At 67.0% G+C, this 15,185-nt stretch overlaps 3 protein-coding genes across 3 annotated transcripts; all 3 read left to right on the top strand.

Moving 5' to 3' along the window:
- The first annotated feature begins 1,939 nt into the window (after nucleotides 1-1,939).
- On the top strand, nucleotides 1,940-6,864 carry PROB1 (proline rich basic protein 1). The gene has a single exon (XM_054217341.1). It carries the CDS (start codon nucleotides 1,957-1,959, stop codon nucleotides 6,415-6,417), a length of 4,461 nt encoding a protein of 1,486 aa, XP_054073316.1. The 5' UTR covers nucleotides 1,940-1,956; the 3' UTR covers nucleotides 6,418-6,864.
- A 378-nt stretch (nucleotides 6,865-7,242) lies between these two features.
- Nucleotides 7,243-9,396, top strand: MZB1 (marginal zone B and B1 cell specific protein). The gene is made up of 4 exons (XM_054217344.1): nucleotides 7,243-7,673; nucleotides 7,974-8,080; nucleotides 8,703-8,807; nucleotides 8,907-9,396. Exons 1-4 carry the CDS (start codon nucleotides 7,368-7,370, stop codon nucleotides 9,082-9,084), a joined length of 696 nt encoding a protein of 231 aa, XP_054073319.1. The 5' UTR covers nucleotides 7,243-7,367; the 3' UTR covers nucleotides 9,085-9,396.
- A 6-nt stretch (nucleotides 9,397-9,402) lies between these two features.
- Nucleotides 9,403-14,354, top strand: SLC23A1 (solute carrier family 23 member 1). Its single transcript, XM_054217342.1, is given in 16 exon segments — nucleotides 9,403-9,527; nucleotides 9,530-9,603; nucleotides 10,083-10,154; nucleotides 10,379-10,480; nucleotides 10,618-10,775; nucleotides 10,861-10,949; nucleotides 11,041-11,108; nucleotides 11,222-11,403; nucleotides 11,498-11,618; nucleotides 11,761-11,917; nucleotides 12,113-12,260; nucleotides 12,347-12,452; nucleotides 12,591-12,720; nucleotides 12,876-13,019; nucleotides 13,174-13,269; nucleotides 13,417-14,354. Coding segments are annotated over 16 exon segments (1,977 nt in total). The 5' UTR covers nucleotides 9,403-9,445; the 3' UTR covers nucleotides 13,665-14,354.
- The last annotated feature ends 831 nt before the right edge of the window (nucleotides 14,355-15,185 follow it).

The following is a 15,185-nucleotide window of genomic DNA, read 5'->3' as shown; positions in this document are numbered from 1 at the left end:
CCCGCTGCTGGGAGAGCAGGACCTGCAGGCAGCAGCACAAAGACCTTTCCCTTTGTGCCCAGGGAGAGCTGCTGTGATCCTCCCACTGGGCTGATTATTTCACTTTATCCAGCACTTCACCAGCTCCCGCAGCCCGTGTTCCCCTTGTGCCCTTCCTCTTCACCCTCAGTGGTGGTACCCCAGATGCACCGAAGGCATCAGCAAGGCACGCCGGGGAGGCTCAGCAGGACACCAGTGACGCCAGGCTGGACCAACCTCCCTTTTCCACTGACTACCAGTGGCCCTGGGACACTGGGCACAAGCCTTGGCGAAGGAGAGGGAACAAAACAGCATCTCTCTGGGATCTAGACTGGCTGGGGACTGAGGAGCCATCTCGGCCCTGGGGGAACTGCATCCCCATGCCCGTTGTGGGTCTGTACGTACCCCCAGCACTGTAAACCCGGCAGCTGGCAGGGGCTGCATGCACGTCCCCAGCTCCCAGCTGGGGCTAGAGCCAGCAGTGACTCAGCAGGCGCCCGCCGGGCTGCCGTGCTGCGAGCCCATGCTGCGGGGAACCGGGTCCGGGGGGCTCGGGGACACTTGGCAGCCCCAGGCTGAGAGCCGGACCCTTCGCCTGGGGGCCGTTGGCTGATTGCAGCACCCAAACAGCAGCCCAAGGTTTTGGGGTTCAGCGTGTCATTCAGGCAGCACCGCGAGCTCCTCCGCTGGCAGCTGCATCCCACCGGCTCCCTGCAAAGCCGGGCTGTAGGGATTTGGGGATTTGAAATCACACACATGTATTGTCACAAGTGCTGCCCACGGCGGGTCTCCTCTGCTCCCCGTGGCCACAAATGCCACCTGCAAACGTAGCCCTGCTCAGCAGCGAAGGGTTAAGCGCCAGGGCAGCTATCAGGGAAGCTTTCCTCTCCTCCTTTTCCTTGCCAAGGTTTAAATTTAGTCCCTGCATGAACCCAGGAGACTTGGGCATCGGGTTGCTCCCAGGCTGGCAGCGCTGGGCAGCACCTGCTACCGCTGCTTCACTACAAAAATCCCCCTGAAAGCCGGGGCTGAGCTCTGCCGGCGGCGGTCAGGGCTTGCAACTGCGGAGACCCTCGCATTATGCCAGGTGTCCCGGCTGCTTGCTTTGGGTCCCCCGGAAAAAGGCAAATAGTAGCCGTCCAGCGTTTGGCTCTTGTGAGTCCTGGAGATGCTCGGTGCCCAGTTTGCTCCTGGCTGCTTGCAATTCGTTTTAGGGGAGCTGCTGCTTGGGGCAGGGTGGTTTTTGGGGAAGCCCCCAGGATGGGGACACGCTGTCCCCACAGCGAAGCAGGCAGAGGCGCCAGGAAAGGAGCTGTGGCAGGGACGGAGCAGCACCCTGGGGCTCTGCCATGCCCTCCATGCTAGGGATGGGATGTCCCCGGAGGGGACCCCAGCCCCAGGGTAGACCAGCCCGCTGCAGTGGGGGGCATGGCCCAGGTACCCCCGTGGGGTGTGGGGACACCCTGCCACCTCGCCTGTGGGTTTGGGGAGCTGCAGAGCGGGGTGAGGGGGCAGGGGACAGTGCTGGCATCCCCCCGGCAGACCCCCAAGGCTGGGGGCAGCAGTGACATCCCTGCAATGCGCTTGGCATCGCCTCCCCTGGGCTGGCGCTCGCAGACGTCCATGTGATCGAGGGGCTGCTCCATCCCGCCGCTGGGTCCAGCCGCCGTGACGGCGAGGGAGCCAGAAGGTCAAGTCGCCAACGTCCCCGGCAGAGCTTCCCCAGCACCGAGGAGGGTCCCCCGGCACCAGCTGGCATCCCCCGGGGTCATCCCTGCCATGATGCCCCGTGGGAAGAGGGACCCCGTCCTGCTGTCCCACGCTGAACTGCCCAGCACTGACGGCGAGGGTCCCCGCAGCGGTGGGGACGGCCGGCGGTCCGCATCGGAGGAGGAGGGCCACCTCCCCGGCCTCCCCTGTGACGACCTCACCAAGAGCATGTCGGGCTCCTCCGTCTCCTCCTACCACTCTGCCCTGTGCTCGGAGGGGACAGAGACCTTCAAGGACTGCCTGGAGTTTCTGGACGAGGAGGGGACACCCCCCCAGGACACAGGGCGGCATGGCGGCTGTGCCGAAGGGGCTGCCACGGGGCGCTGGGCTCCGGCAGGGGCCCCTGGCATCCCCCCACTGCCCGGCCCCCTCGCCCGCCCGCGGCAGGCTCAGCTGTCCATCGCGGCTAAGAATAGCCCGGCGCCGGGGCAGGGGGGCAGGATGGGTCCCCTCGGCGGGGACCGGCTGCCTGCCACCACTGCCACCACCGCCAGCGGGGAGCTGGGTCTGCCCCGGCAGCCCGGGGGGATGCTCAGCGGGGCGCCCAGCGATTCGGACGAGGCAGATGGTGAGGTGCGGGCACTGACAGCCAGGGCTTTCCGCAGCCTCTCCGGTCCCCCCGGCGCCCGCCTCGACATGTGCAGCTCCCACACCTCCTCCAGCCTCTCCAACTCACTGTCAGAGGACGGCGGGCGGCCGCGGCGGTGGCCAGTGGCCGGCGGTGAGTCCCGGGGTGCAGTGGCAGCCCTCCATGGCAGGGTGGGCTGGCCCTTCCCCGCTGGCGTGGACGGGGAGCTGCTGGGCTTGCTGGGAAAGGAGCAGTTTGAGTGTGTGGATGTGGAGCTGGAGAGCGGGGAGGCCAGGAAGGGCCACGGCAAGAAGAGGACCGTCCCTAAGCGCCAGATCCTGCTGAAGAGGAAGGAGAGGAAGGAGGCAGGTTTCGGCCCCTGGGGTGACAGCCCAGCCCCCCAACCCCTGCCCCCTGCCAGGAAGGAGCCTCCCAGCAAGGGGAGGGCCATTGGAGAGGACTTCAGGCTCAACTACAAGCAGTTCATGAAGACTGCCTCCCTGGACACTGATGCCGGCAAGACCAGGGCGGCCTCTTGCCTGGTGAAAAACGTCCTCGCCAAGAAAATGCAGTACGAGCAGAGGATCAAGATGGAGCAGAAGGGGCTGCGGGGCAGCTCGACCTCCTCCGGGCCGTCCTCCGCTGGCACCGACCTGCTGGGGGATGGCCTGGAGGGCAAGTCCAGCTCGCTTTCCCGCTCGGACTGCAGCTTCTCAGCCGAGGACCTGCGGGGCGGCGGGATGCCGGTGGCTGTGGGGGCCACCACCACCACCCATCCTACCAAGGGAGTGGTGCTGAGCGAGGCGACGAGGGAGAGCGTCTGCAAGCTGAAAACGACTTTCAATGAACTCAACGAGAGGATGAAGTACCAGGAGGTGTTGGAGGGCCACCGGCTGCCAAGCACCACCGAGGAACCGGCGACGGAAAGGATCCGCTACCAGCGAGCGCGTGCCTTGTTTGAAGCCCAACCGGACGCGGGGAAGACACTGGATGTTGCCCCCAGATTTGAGAGAGGGCCGAAGCCGTGGCCTAGCTTGAGGCAGCGAGCCATCCGCCCTAGTCACCCCCAAACCTTTCCCTTCGAGAACGACAACCTGGCACTTCCCACCACGCCACCCCGACGCCTCTTCACCTCTCGGGCGCGGGAGGTGAGGCTGGTGCCGCAGAGCCAGCAGGAGGAGAAGCCACCAGCAGTGCCCCGCCAGCCGCCCAACCCTGGCACCTTGGCCCGGGGGTCCCCTCCAGGCAGCCCCCCCAAGCTGAAAGATAATGGGAAGGGGCGCATCCCCCAGCCCCGGGACGTGCGCAAGCTGGTGAAGAGCAGCTACAGCCTCTGCTTCGGGACTGCCGGCGCAGCCCACGGCACCACAGCACCAGCCAGCGGTGGGGAGCCGCCGCTGGCCGCTCCGCTCGTCATCCACTGCACCTCGGTCCGCCGACAGGAGACGGCAACTGAGCCAGGGGAGAGGGAAGTGCTGGCAGCTGCTGGCCAAGGGCCAGCCCCGGCACACGCCGAGGTTGCCGCAAAGCTTGCCAGTGGCCAGCCTTCGCCTGCCCAAGGCTCCCCCGTGCAAATCACAAGGGTCCAGGCCACGCGGAAGGAGGTGGCTGCTTCAGAGGAGCCACCGGCATCCCCTCCACGCCGGGAGAGGAGCGAGCTCCGGGTGCCACCGCGGGCGCCAACAGCCGAGGGGGTGCCACATGTGGAGTCCCATCTCCATGTCCTGGTGGGACGGCGGTCCCCGGCAGCAGCTGCGGAGGGCTCCCTGGCTCAGAGCAGCACCGTGCTGCGGACGGAGAAGACAGTTCTCCTCCCGCCACCACCACCAAGTCCCACGGAGGGAAAGGATGGACATGGCCACGGTGGCACCAGAGGGCTCTGTGCCACCGAGGGGCCCACGTCAACAGTGCAGCAGCATGGCAACAGTGACGGTGGGGACCCCCGTGCTGGACCTCTCGCTGGCAGCAGCGTGAACCCACAGCCTGAGAAACTGTCGGAGAGAAGCGCACCAAAGCCTCCCACAAGTGAGCAGGTGTCGGCGGGGAGGAGCAGCAGCTCTGCAGTCAGCGCTGGTCCCACCACCCCATTTCGAGCCGAGGAGGCCAGTGAAAGTCCCTCAGGCCGGCTGCCGGAGCAGAGGGAGGCCTGGGAGTATTTACCGAAGTGGCCGGTCGCCACTGAGCCATACCTTCCTGCTTCCCTGGCGGAGAACTCCAACTACTTAGCAATTCCTGTGAAAGCCCCCAAATCCTCTCCAATGCCAAAGCTGCCCTCGGTCCCCAATCCAGCCAGTGGGTCCTTTGGGACCCCCATGGTCCCCAAGCTGGTCAGTGCATGCTTTGGGACCCCCTTAATCCCCAATCCAGCCAGCACATCCTTTGGGACCCCATTGGTCCCCAACACAGCCAGCAGGTCCTTTGGAACCCCCGTGCTCCCCAACCCAGTCAGCGGGTCCTTTGGGACCCCCTTGGTCCCCGACCTGGCTAGTACATCTTTTGGGACCCCTTTGGTCCCCACCCTGGCCAGCACATCCTTTGGAACCCCCATGGTCCCCAACCCAGTCAGCGCGTCCTTTGGGACCCCCTTGGTCGCCAACCTGGCTAGTACATCCTTTGGGGCCCCCTTGGTCCCCAACCCGGCCAGCACATCCTTTGGAACCCCCATGGTCTCCAACCCAGCCAGTGGGTCCTTTGGGACCCCCTTGGTCCCCAACCCGGCCAGCACATCCTTTGGAACCCCCTTGGTCCCCAACCCGGCCAGCACATCTTTTGGAACCCCCTCAGTCCCCAAGCCTGCCAGTGCTTCCTTTGGGACCCCCACGGTCCCCAATATGACCAACTCATCTTTTGGCTACCCATCAGCCTCCAGCCTGGCCAGCACATCATTTGGGGCCCCCTTGATCTCCAACCCCACCAACAAGTCTTTTGGGACCCCCTTGATTCCCTATCAAACCAGCGCATCCTTTGGGACCCCCTTGGTCCCCAACCTGTGTGGCGCATCTTTTGGGACCCCCTTGGTCCCTAACGCAGCCAGCGCGTCCTTTGGGACCCCCTTCATCCCTAATCCATCCAGCGTATCCTTTGGGACCTCCTTGGTCCCCAATCCATCTAGCGCATCCTTTGGGACACCCTTGGTCCCTAACCTGACCAACTCATCACTTGGGATCCCCTTGGTCCCCAACCCAGCCAGCTCATCCTTTGGATCCCCCTTGGTCACCAACCCCGTCCCCACTTCCCTTGGACACCCATCAGCTTCCAACGTGGCCAGCTCATCCTTTGGATTCCCATTGGCTCCCAACCCAGGTAGTGCTCCCCTGGGGACCGGCGTGTCCCCCACAGCCAGTGGGGAAGCACCCTGGAGCAAACCCAGCCCCGAGCACCCCCTGCTCCGACCCCCTGAGGGCCCGGCTGCTGCGGAGCACCCAGTGCCGCTGCCCCCAGCACCGCTGCCCCCAGCCCAGCCCCAGCCTCGCCTCGAGGACGCTCCCCATTTCCTCAGGAGGACTGACGGTGCCTCGCCGAGCAGTAAGAGCACACCGAGCCCCACCAAGCCCTTTGCGCCCCACCAGCCCATGCACCGGAGGATGCTCGTCGACCCCGGCAACGGGAAATGCTACTACATGGAGCCTCCACGGCAGCCCCAGCTGAAAACGCTCTACGACCCCGAGACAGGGCAGTACCTGGAGGTGCTCATCCCACCGGTGGCATCGCACGCCGGGCTCTACCAGGCTGCTTTCAACCCCCTGGTCATGGCCCCAGGGGTCTACGCTCCACCCTATGTGCCCTACGGCACCTTCCCGGGGCTCCCAGCAGCCCCACCGCCTGCAGCCCCCTCCCCGGCACACCCCGACCTGCCGGCTGCCGAAAACCCCGTCTTCTCCGGGACCTTCAGCCCTGCTCCCAAGGGCGAGGGGCCACCCGCTGCCGGGGGTCCTGACTGCGGGTACCTGGAGAGCATGTACTACATCCCCACGGGGATGCGGGCCAGCCCCAGTCCCGGCCAGCCCCCTGCCCGCACCAGCCCTGCCGGGCCCGAGAAGGAACCGCTGCTCCGGATGTGACGGTCCTCAGCCGGGGACGTACCCGCATGGCATGTCCCTTCCCAAGCAGCCGGGCTTTAACCCCAAAGTCAGCGTCACCCCAGCACAGGAGAGACCCCCCCCTGCCCGCGGCTGAGCTGGTGAAGTGCCGAGGGGCAACGGGCATCGGCTGGACCTCACCGGCTCCTCATGGGAATGGGGAGAAAAAGAGTATTTTCCGCTGTGAGCACCTGCCAGCCCCAGGGGCGGCTGAGTCACGGGCCCCGGTCAGCGAGGGGATCAGATGCGCGGCCCCCGCTTTCTCCCATACTGCTGGTCCCGTCCCAAAGGCGACCCGGGCTGGATGGCACAGGGGAACGATGGCCCGGCCACCGCCAGCCCCCCGCAGCCACAGCTGCGGCACGGACGCCCTAAAATAGTGGTAAAAATGCTGAGACGGCATTAAATCCTGCATATTCATCCCACCTTTGTGTAGTCTGTAAAGGGAGGGGTGCGAGGGGCTGTAGTCCGTCTGTCTGTCCTGGAGCGCCCACTGGATGAACCCCTGGTCTCCAGGGGCAGGAGGGGGACTCTGTGGTCGACTCTGTGATCCTTAAACCCCAGCCCTGAGCCCCAAAACCCAGCCCTTGAACCCCAGTCCTGAGCCCGGAGTCCCCATTTCTTGAACCCCAAACCCCATTCCCGAACCTGAAACCTCATCCCGGAGCCCCCAGCCCTGAACCCTAAACTCCAGCCCTGAACCTCAGCCCTGAATCCCAAATCCCAGCCGCGAGCTCCATCCCTGAACCCCAAACCCCAGCCCTGAGCCCCAAAACCCCACCCCAGCCCAGGAGGGTCCATGCCATCCCGGGGAGGATTTGGATCCGGGAGAAGGGGTTGGGCGTTACAGGACTGAATTACACCAAAAACCTCCCGCGGAGGAAACAGTCGCTCAGGGACACCCTACACCTCCCCGCCCCGAGGCCCCGGGGATGGACGTGGCCGCCTCAGCCGGATGCAGGTGCGTCGGCCGCGCATCAGCGCTCGCTGGCCGGCCCAGGGGGGTTTATAGCCGCCCCGCGCCTCCGCCCCGGCGCTTTCGGCATCGTGGCAGGATGCAGCCGGTGCTGGCGGCGTGGCTGGCCCTGAGCCTGCTGGCAGGGACGGGGGCCCAGGACATGTGCGGGGAACCCTCCACCCGCTCCGTCTCCGCGCCCCAGCTCAGCCCTGAGGAGCGGCTCTCACCCCACATGCCCGAGTCCCTGCGCTGCGACGCCTGCCACGCCATCGCCTTCCAGGTGGGGATCGGGGAGGCTGCACCCCGAAAACGGGGGTGAGAGCCCTCGCGGGAATGCTCTGGCTTGGGGAGATACTGCCGGCTCCCCTGGCGCACCCCACTGATGGCTGCCCCCCCCTGCCGGCACCCCAAAAAAGCCCTTTGGAGCCAGCGAGCCCCCTTGCATGGAGCCACCACCCCATGCAAATGTGTCGGGGCTGCAAGGAAGGGGGTGTGGACCCCATTCCTGCTTGGGATGAGGGTCACAGGGGGGGCTGTCACCCTCACCAGCTGGTTTCTGCCTCCTTCGCCCCCCCCCCAGATCGAGGAGCAGCTGCGCAGGGCGGAGGGGAAGGTGGGCAGGAAGGCGCTGAGCGAGTCTGACTACGTGGAGGTGCTGGAGAGGAGCTGCTCGCAGGGCTGGGAGAGGTGAGCGGGGTGTCCCCGGGGACGGGGGTGTCACCAGGGATGGGGTTGTCCCTACAGATGGAGGTGGCCCCATGGATGGGGATGTCCCAAGGGGTGGAAATGTCCCCAGGTGGGGGGAGGCGTCCCCAGGGAGGGAGATGTCCCCACAGACTGGGCGCGTCCCGAGGGATGGAGGTGTTTGCATGGATGAAGGTGTCCCCAGGGATGGGGGGCGTCCCCATGGATGGGGTGTTCCAAGGGATGGAGGTGTCCACAGGGATAGGAGTGTCCTGAGGGATGGAGGTGTCCCCATGGATGGAGGTGTTCCAAAGGATGGAGGTGTCCACAGGGATGAGGGTGTTCCAAGGGATGGAGGTGTCCCAAGGGATGGAGGTGTCTCCAGGGAGGCAGGCATCCCCAGGGATGAAGGTGTCCCCAGAGACTGGGGGTGTCCCCAGGGGCGGGGGTGTCTCCAGGGATGGAGGGTTTTCCCGAGGGACGGAGATGTCCCCAGGGATGGAAGCATCCTGAGGGATGGGGGATGTCCCCAGGGATGGGGGATGTCCCAAGGGATGGGGGTGTCCCAAGGGATGGGCGTGTCCCCAGGGACAGGGGTGTCCCCAACCCCTGCCTCTCCCCGCAGCTACGGTGTGCAGGAGCTGGACGGGGAGAAGCGGCTGGCGGGGCCGGGGCTGCCGAGGCAGGAGCCCATGACCGTGATGGTGACAGGGGGGCCCTGGCCGGGCAGGTAAGTCGGGGGATGTCGGCAGTGTTGGGGGATGCCGGGCACCGTCCCCTCGCCGCCGTGGCAGGGGGACGCTGCGTGACCCTCTCCGGCTCCTTGCAGGCTGTCCAAGATGTGCCACGGCTACGTGGGCGAGCAGGGGGAGGCGCAGATCTACGGGGCTCACCGGCGGGGCCCGGCCGCGCTGCGGGAGCTGCTCTGCCACGGGGACAAGGGGCCCTGCGCCGGCGGCAAGGCCGGGGGGCCGTCCCCGCCCAAGGCGCTGCAGAACGAGCTGTAGCCCCGGCGCAGTTAATGCTTAATGCCCCAGCGACCTTCGGAGCCGACTTCGTCCCCAGCGAGAGCCGACACGTGCCGCGAGGTGGGCGCCTTCCCAGCGTCGCCCGTCACCGCCGTCACGACCGTCCCTCGACGCCCAGCGCGGCCGTGCCGGGGCGATGCTGGTGGCAGCCGGTGCCCGGCGCCGCCGGACCCCCTGCCCGCCGGGAATTACTCTGTAACCCTCCGGCTCTAATGTTTTACCAACGCGGCGCTGGCGGCGGGAGCGCCCCGGCCTCGCCGGCGGTGCCAGCCCTAATTAAAGGAGTTAATAGCTGATCCGTCCCCAAGGCAGCGCTCCCCGGTTTCACAACCGGCAGCCAATGGCCACCTTCCAGCCTGCCACCCCGCACCGCGGCCCGGCCCGGGTGGTGACTAAAGTCCTTCCCACGGCCATAAAACCCCCCGTGCGGTGACATCGGTGCCGGGGCCACATCGCCAGAGGATGGGGACCCGCTCGGGAGACCTGGCTCAGCCCCAGGTGAAGGCAGCCCCCAACCCTGTCCCCATCCCCATCCCCGTCCCCTCCTCAGCCGTATCCCAGGGCAGCGGGGAGGGAGGCGGGTGGCCAAGGGTACCAACCCCAATGGACGGCCAGCTCGGGGCCGCGATGCCCAGCCGGGGCTGGCAAAGGATGGGGTGAGCCTGGGGACTGCGATGAAGCCCGGGACCAAGGGGACACGCCAAGATGCTGCAGTTGGGACTGGCTGTGACATCCTTCCTGTGACATCCTGTGGGATGTTCCGGGCACCCGGGGGCCAGCGGGGATCCCCCTCCAACCTCCCCTGGGTACAAGCCATCGCGCGGGGACTGGCTGGTTTCGGGGCAGGTGCTGGGTGGGACTGACTGGCCACACGTGCCGAGCGGTGGCCCTCGTGTCCCCGGGGCAGAGCCCAGCCCCATCCCTATGGGATACCGGGGACAACACTGACCCGGCTCCCGCCTCGCCCTCGCTGCCAGAACGGGAACTCGACTCTCGCCCCCGTCGGGCCCCCGCATCCCCCGGGGAAGGAGCTGCCGGCGGTGGGCAGGGTGAGTACCGGGACACATCACCCGCCCCACGTCCTTCTGTGACCCACCACCGGATGGAGACGGGCCGGCCGGGACCTCCCCCCATCCCTGAGGGGGCAGGGGGTCCCATGGGGCGGTCTGTGCCACCCGTGGGGACGGTGTGGGGTGTGTCCCGCCCCCCCCCTCCCCCCAGCCCCAGCCCCCTGGGGTGAGCCGGGGCTGAGCTGCGCCCCCCTGCCCGCCAGGACCCCGGGGCGGCCACCGGGCCCCCCCGGCGGGAGGTGGACATGCTCTACAGGATCGAGGATGTGCCCCCCTGGTACCTCTGCATCCTCCTCGGCTTCCAGGTACGGCCTGGAAGGGGGGTACCCGCATCGGCGGAGCCCGAGACCCCCCCCCCTCCCTGCCGTGTGGGGCACCCCACAGCACCCTATTCCTGCTGAGCCCCCCCCCCCTGTCCCCCACCCACCGCATCGCCCCCCAGCACTACCTGACCTGCTTCAGCGGCACCATCGCCGTCCCCTTCCTGCTGGCCGAGAGCCTGTGCGTGGGCAAGGACCAGCTCACCGTCAGCTACCTCATCGGCACCATCTTCACCTGCGTTGGCATCACCACCCTCATCCAGACCACCGTGGGCATCAGGTAGAGCCGCGGCCCCAGCGGGGATGGCCCCCCCTGCCCGTCCCCAGGCCGCGGGCGCAGGCGTCCCCTCTCGTCCCCCCCCCAGGCTGCCCCTCTTCCAGGCGAGCGCGCTGGCCTTCCTCATCCCCGCCAAGTCCATCCTAGCCCTGGAGAAGTGGCGATGCCCACCTGAAGGTGAGGACCGTCGGGGGTGCCGGGGGGGTCTCCAGCTGCTCCCCCCACCCCACCCCACCCCAGGGTCCACCTCACCCCCCTCCATCCCCAGAGCAGATCTACGGCAACTGGACGCTGCCGCTCAACACCTCCCACATCTGGCAGCCCCGCATGCGAGAGGTACAACCTGCCGCCATCCCCGCGGGACCCCAAAATCCCCGGCGGGGTGCTGACACCCCCCCTCCTTCCCCCTCCTGTTTCTCCCCCCTCCTCCCTTCCTCCATGCTCTGCAGATCCAGGGGGCCATCGTGGTGTCCAGCCTGGTGGAGGTGGCCATCGGGCTGCTGGGGCTCCCCGGGGCGCTGCTCAGCTACATCGGGCCGCTGACCGTCACCCCCACCGTCTCCCTCATCGGCCTCTCCGTCTTCCAGGCGGCCGGCGAGCGGGCCGGCTCCCACTGGGGCATCGCCGCGCTGTACGGCACGGGGACGGGGGGACAAGGCTCCCCATGGAGCCAGCAGCATGAGGGCGTGAGGGACCTCATCTTTCCCTCTCCCCCCCCGACCCAGGACCATCTTCCTGATCATCCTGTTTGCCCAGTACCTGCGGAACATCACCATTTGCCTGCCCGGCTACCGGCGGGGCAGAGGCTTCGTCCTGCTCCGCGTCCAGATCTTCAAGTTGTTCCCGGTAGGAATTGACCAAGAGCTCATGGGTCCTGGCCGGGGAGGGGGTGAGGGGGCTATGGGGGGGGTGGGGGTGTCCCCAAAATCCCCCCTTTCTCCACGTGTGGGTTTGCAAGCGATGTGGGGGTGCGTCTCCGGCTCCGCAGATCATCATGGCCATCATGGTGGTGTGGCTGCTCTGCTACGTGCTGACGCGCACCGGCGTCTTCCCCAGCCAGCCCGAGGAGTACGGCTACAAGGCCCGGACGGACGCCCGGGGGGAGATCCTCTCCGTGGCACCCTGGTTCCGCGTCCCCTACCCCTGTGAGTGCCTGGCAGCCCTGCGGCGTGCAGGTCCCCCCCTGGCCCCTTCGCCGTGGGGGGGTGCAGGGACCTGGCGCAGCATCACCGGGGCTGGGGAGCCCCTCAGGGTCCCAAAAACGTCACCGTGAGCACCGGGGGCGGCCGGGTCCCGGGGTTCTCCCCACCCTGACACCCTGCTCTGTCCCCCCCGGGCAGGCCAGTGGGGTCTGCCCACGGTGACCTCGGCGGCCGTGCTGGGCATGTTCAGCGCCACGCTGGCGGGCATCATCGAGTCCATCGGGGACTACTACTCCTGCGCCCGGCTGGCCGGAGCCCCCCCGCCCCCCGTGCACGCCATTAACAGGTACGGCCAGCTGGCCCTGCCGGTCCCCTGCCCGCGCCGTGGCATCCCCAGGGCGTCGGGGACCAGCCGCTCCGGTTGTTCCCCAGGGGCATTTTCACCGAAGGCGTCTCCTGCATCATCGCGGGGCTGCTGGGAACCGGCAACGGCTCCACCTCCTCCAGCCCCAACATCGGCGTCCTGGGCATCACCAAGGTACCGGGGCAGGGGAGGGGTCCCGGCTCATCGCTGGGGGGGGATGGATGGATGGAGGGAGGGATGGATGGATGGATGGATGGATGGATGGATGGATGGATGGATGGATGGATGCCATCACCCCGTCTCTCCGTGCAGGTGGGGAGCAGGAGGGTGATCCAGTACGGGGCCGGCATCATGCTCATCTTGGGGACCATTGGCAAGTTCACGGCGCTCTTCGCCTCCCTGCCCGACCCCATCCTCGGCGGCATGTTCTGCACCTTATTCGGTAACCTCGGCACATCAGGCCCCGCCACCATCAGCCCCCGAGGGATGCGGGGCCGGGGGGGCGCTGTGAGGGGTTGGGGCTGGGTTTGAAGGCCCTTGGCTGCCTCTGTGGGCGTCCCAGCCTGCCCGCAACCCGGCCACCGTCTCTGCTGGCAGGCATGATCACGGCCGTTGGCCTCTCCAACCTGCAGTTTGTCGACATGAACTCCTCCCGCAACCTCTTCGTGCTGGGCTTTGCCATGTTTTTCGGGCTGACGCTGCCGAACTACCTGGATTCCCATCCCAAGGCCATTAACACAGGTACCCGCCCGCCACCAAAAGCCCCGATTCGGAGCGTTTAGGGAGAGAGGTGGGCAGATCTCGCCGGAGCTTGCCCACCCCGGGTAAGCAACGATTAATTAAGCGAATCCGGCTTATCGCAGCGCGCCCCGGCTCAGTCCCCGCGCTCTCGCAGGTGTCCCCGAGCTGGACCAGATACTGACAGTGCTGCTAACGACGGAGATGTTCGTCGGGGGGACCATCGCCTTCGTCCTGGACAACACCATCCCGGGTAATCCATCACACGGAGCCGGCGGGGAGGAGGCTGGGGGTTTTGGAGGCAGATTTATGCCGCTTTAGAGCTGCCGGCGGGGATGACGGGGCGAGGGGGGTGGCGCTGGGCTGGGGACAGGCAGGGGACGGGGTGTCTCTGCGGCAGGGACGGCGGAGGAGCGCGGGCTGGTGCAGTGGAAGGCAGGCGCGCACTCGGACAGCGCGGCCAGCGCCAGCCTGAGGAGCTACGACTTCCCCTTCGGGATGCGGGCGGTGAGGAGGAGCCGGTGGCTGAAGCGCGTGCCCATCTGCCCCGTCTTCACCGGGTTTAAGGCCCGGGCGAGGGACGACGGCACGGCGGCGGTGGCCACAGAGGGCACCGCGGACGGGCTCTCCGTGTGCACGAAGATCTGAGCCAAGGGAGGGCTCGTGCCCCGGCGCCGGGGAAGCCGAGCCGAGCTCCGGCGGGTGCCGCTGGGGTTTGCTGGCGGCCGACAAGCCCAAAGGCGAGGTGTCTGGTGGTGTCCCGACACCGGGTAGGGAAACTCGGAGGTGCCTTTCGGGGACATCCCCAGCTCCTGGGGTGCCTGCCCGGGGACCACCCTCCCCCCCCGTCATTGCTCCACCTCAGGCTTTAGCTGGTCAAGACTCCTTCAGCCCTTGCTGAAGCTCATTAGCCACTTGCTGAAGCTCATTAGCCACCATCGGAGCCAGCCAGAGCCCCCAGAGTTTTCACCCCGTGCCCTCGGCTTGGGCAGGGCTACCCGGCGGCTGAAGCGGGGGCTCTGTGCGGGGTACAGTCTCCAGCCCGGCGTTAGGATGCCTAATTTCAGATCATCCATTAAAAATAAAATGCAAAATTCAAGCTCGCTTGCCCTACCGAGTGTCTTTGCCGCGTCCTGCGGCGCTCCCTCGTCCCTCCGGCGCTGCAAAGGCTCTGGCAGTTTTCCACGCTCCATCCCAGGCCGCCCAGCGCGGAGACATGCCGGGTTTCACCCAGCCCCGGGGCCCCCAGAGAGGTGGGCCAGGACAAGCCCTTGGCAAACCCGTCCTGCTTTCGGGAGCACCGGAGAGCCGGCTCCATCCCGCACACCCCGGACTCACGGAGCCGGTTGGTTTCCAGGCAGCCGGTGGCCTCGTTGGTGACAGCGAAGCCCGTTTCTGGGCTTTTTTGTTCAGCACCAAAATGCCAAAGTTGAAGACAGCATCGCGTGACCCTGTCACAGTCTGTCCCCACTGTCGTGGTGGCATGGCCACGTTCTCGCTCCCCAGCCCGGGCAGGAGCACAGAAGGGAGAAATCCAGCGTGTCGGGACAAAGAGAGTTCAGGAAGTGAAGAGGGGGGAAAAAAAATAACCACCCAAAATCCCCAAGTGATGCGAACGCCATCGCTCGCCACCTCCCACAAGCTCAGCGATGCCCAGCCGGGCTCTGAGCAAAGAGCCCCCTCTCTGCCTCCGCTGCCCCAGTCCTGCTGCCGACCCCCACGTCCCAGGGTGCCCAACACCCTTTCGGTCGGCCGGGTCCCCTCCCGGCTTCTCGCCCACCTCGCTGGGGCAGGAGCAAGAGGACAAGGGATCCCCGCCGCTGTGCCGGGGCGGTCCAGCAGCCGAAACGCCGCTGTGCTGCCGTCAGAGCCCGAAGGCACGGGCTGGGAGGGAGAACGACGGCTCCGTCCCAGCAGAGACCACGGGGGAGTTCCCCCCCGCAGTGAATCTGCCCCCGCCGTAGCGCTGCGATACGGCGGGGAAAAACCAAAGCACGGGACCGGCGGCAGGGCTGGCTGTTCCACGACCCAGTCGCCAATCAGCCCCAGCTAATTGCACCCGGGCTCCGACACCAACGAGCAGGCGCTGCCAGCCGTGCCGGGGCTCTCCGGAGAAACTCCCACCCCCGGCTAAAAATAAGCCGGGGGACGGTAGCCTGTTCTTTCCTG

Source organism: Rissa tridactyla, chromosome 11, assembly GCF_028500815.1.
Source record: "Rissa tridactyla isolate bRisTri1 chromosome 11, bRisTri1.patW.cur.20221130, whole genome shotgun sequence".
Taxonomy (NCBI): Eukaryota; Metazoa; Chordata; class Aves; order Charadriiformes; family Laridae; genus Rissa; species Rissa tridactyla.
The sequence above is the reverse complement of the archived record's forward strand: the minus strand, read 5'-3'. Positions and strand labels throughout refer to the sequence as shown.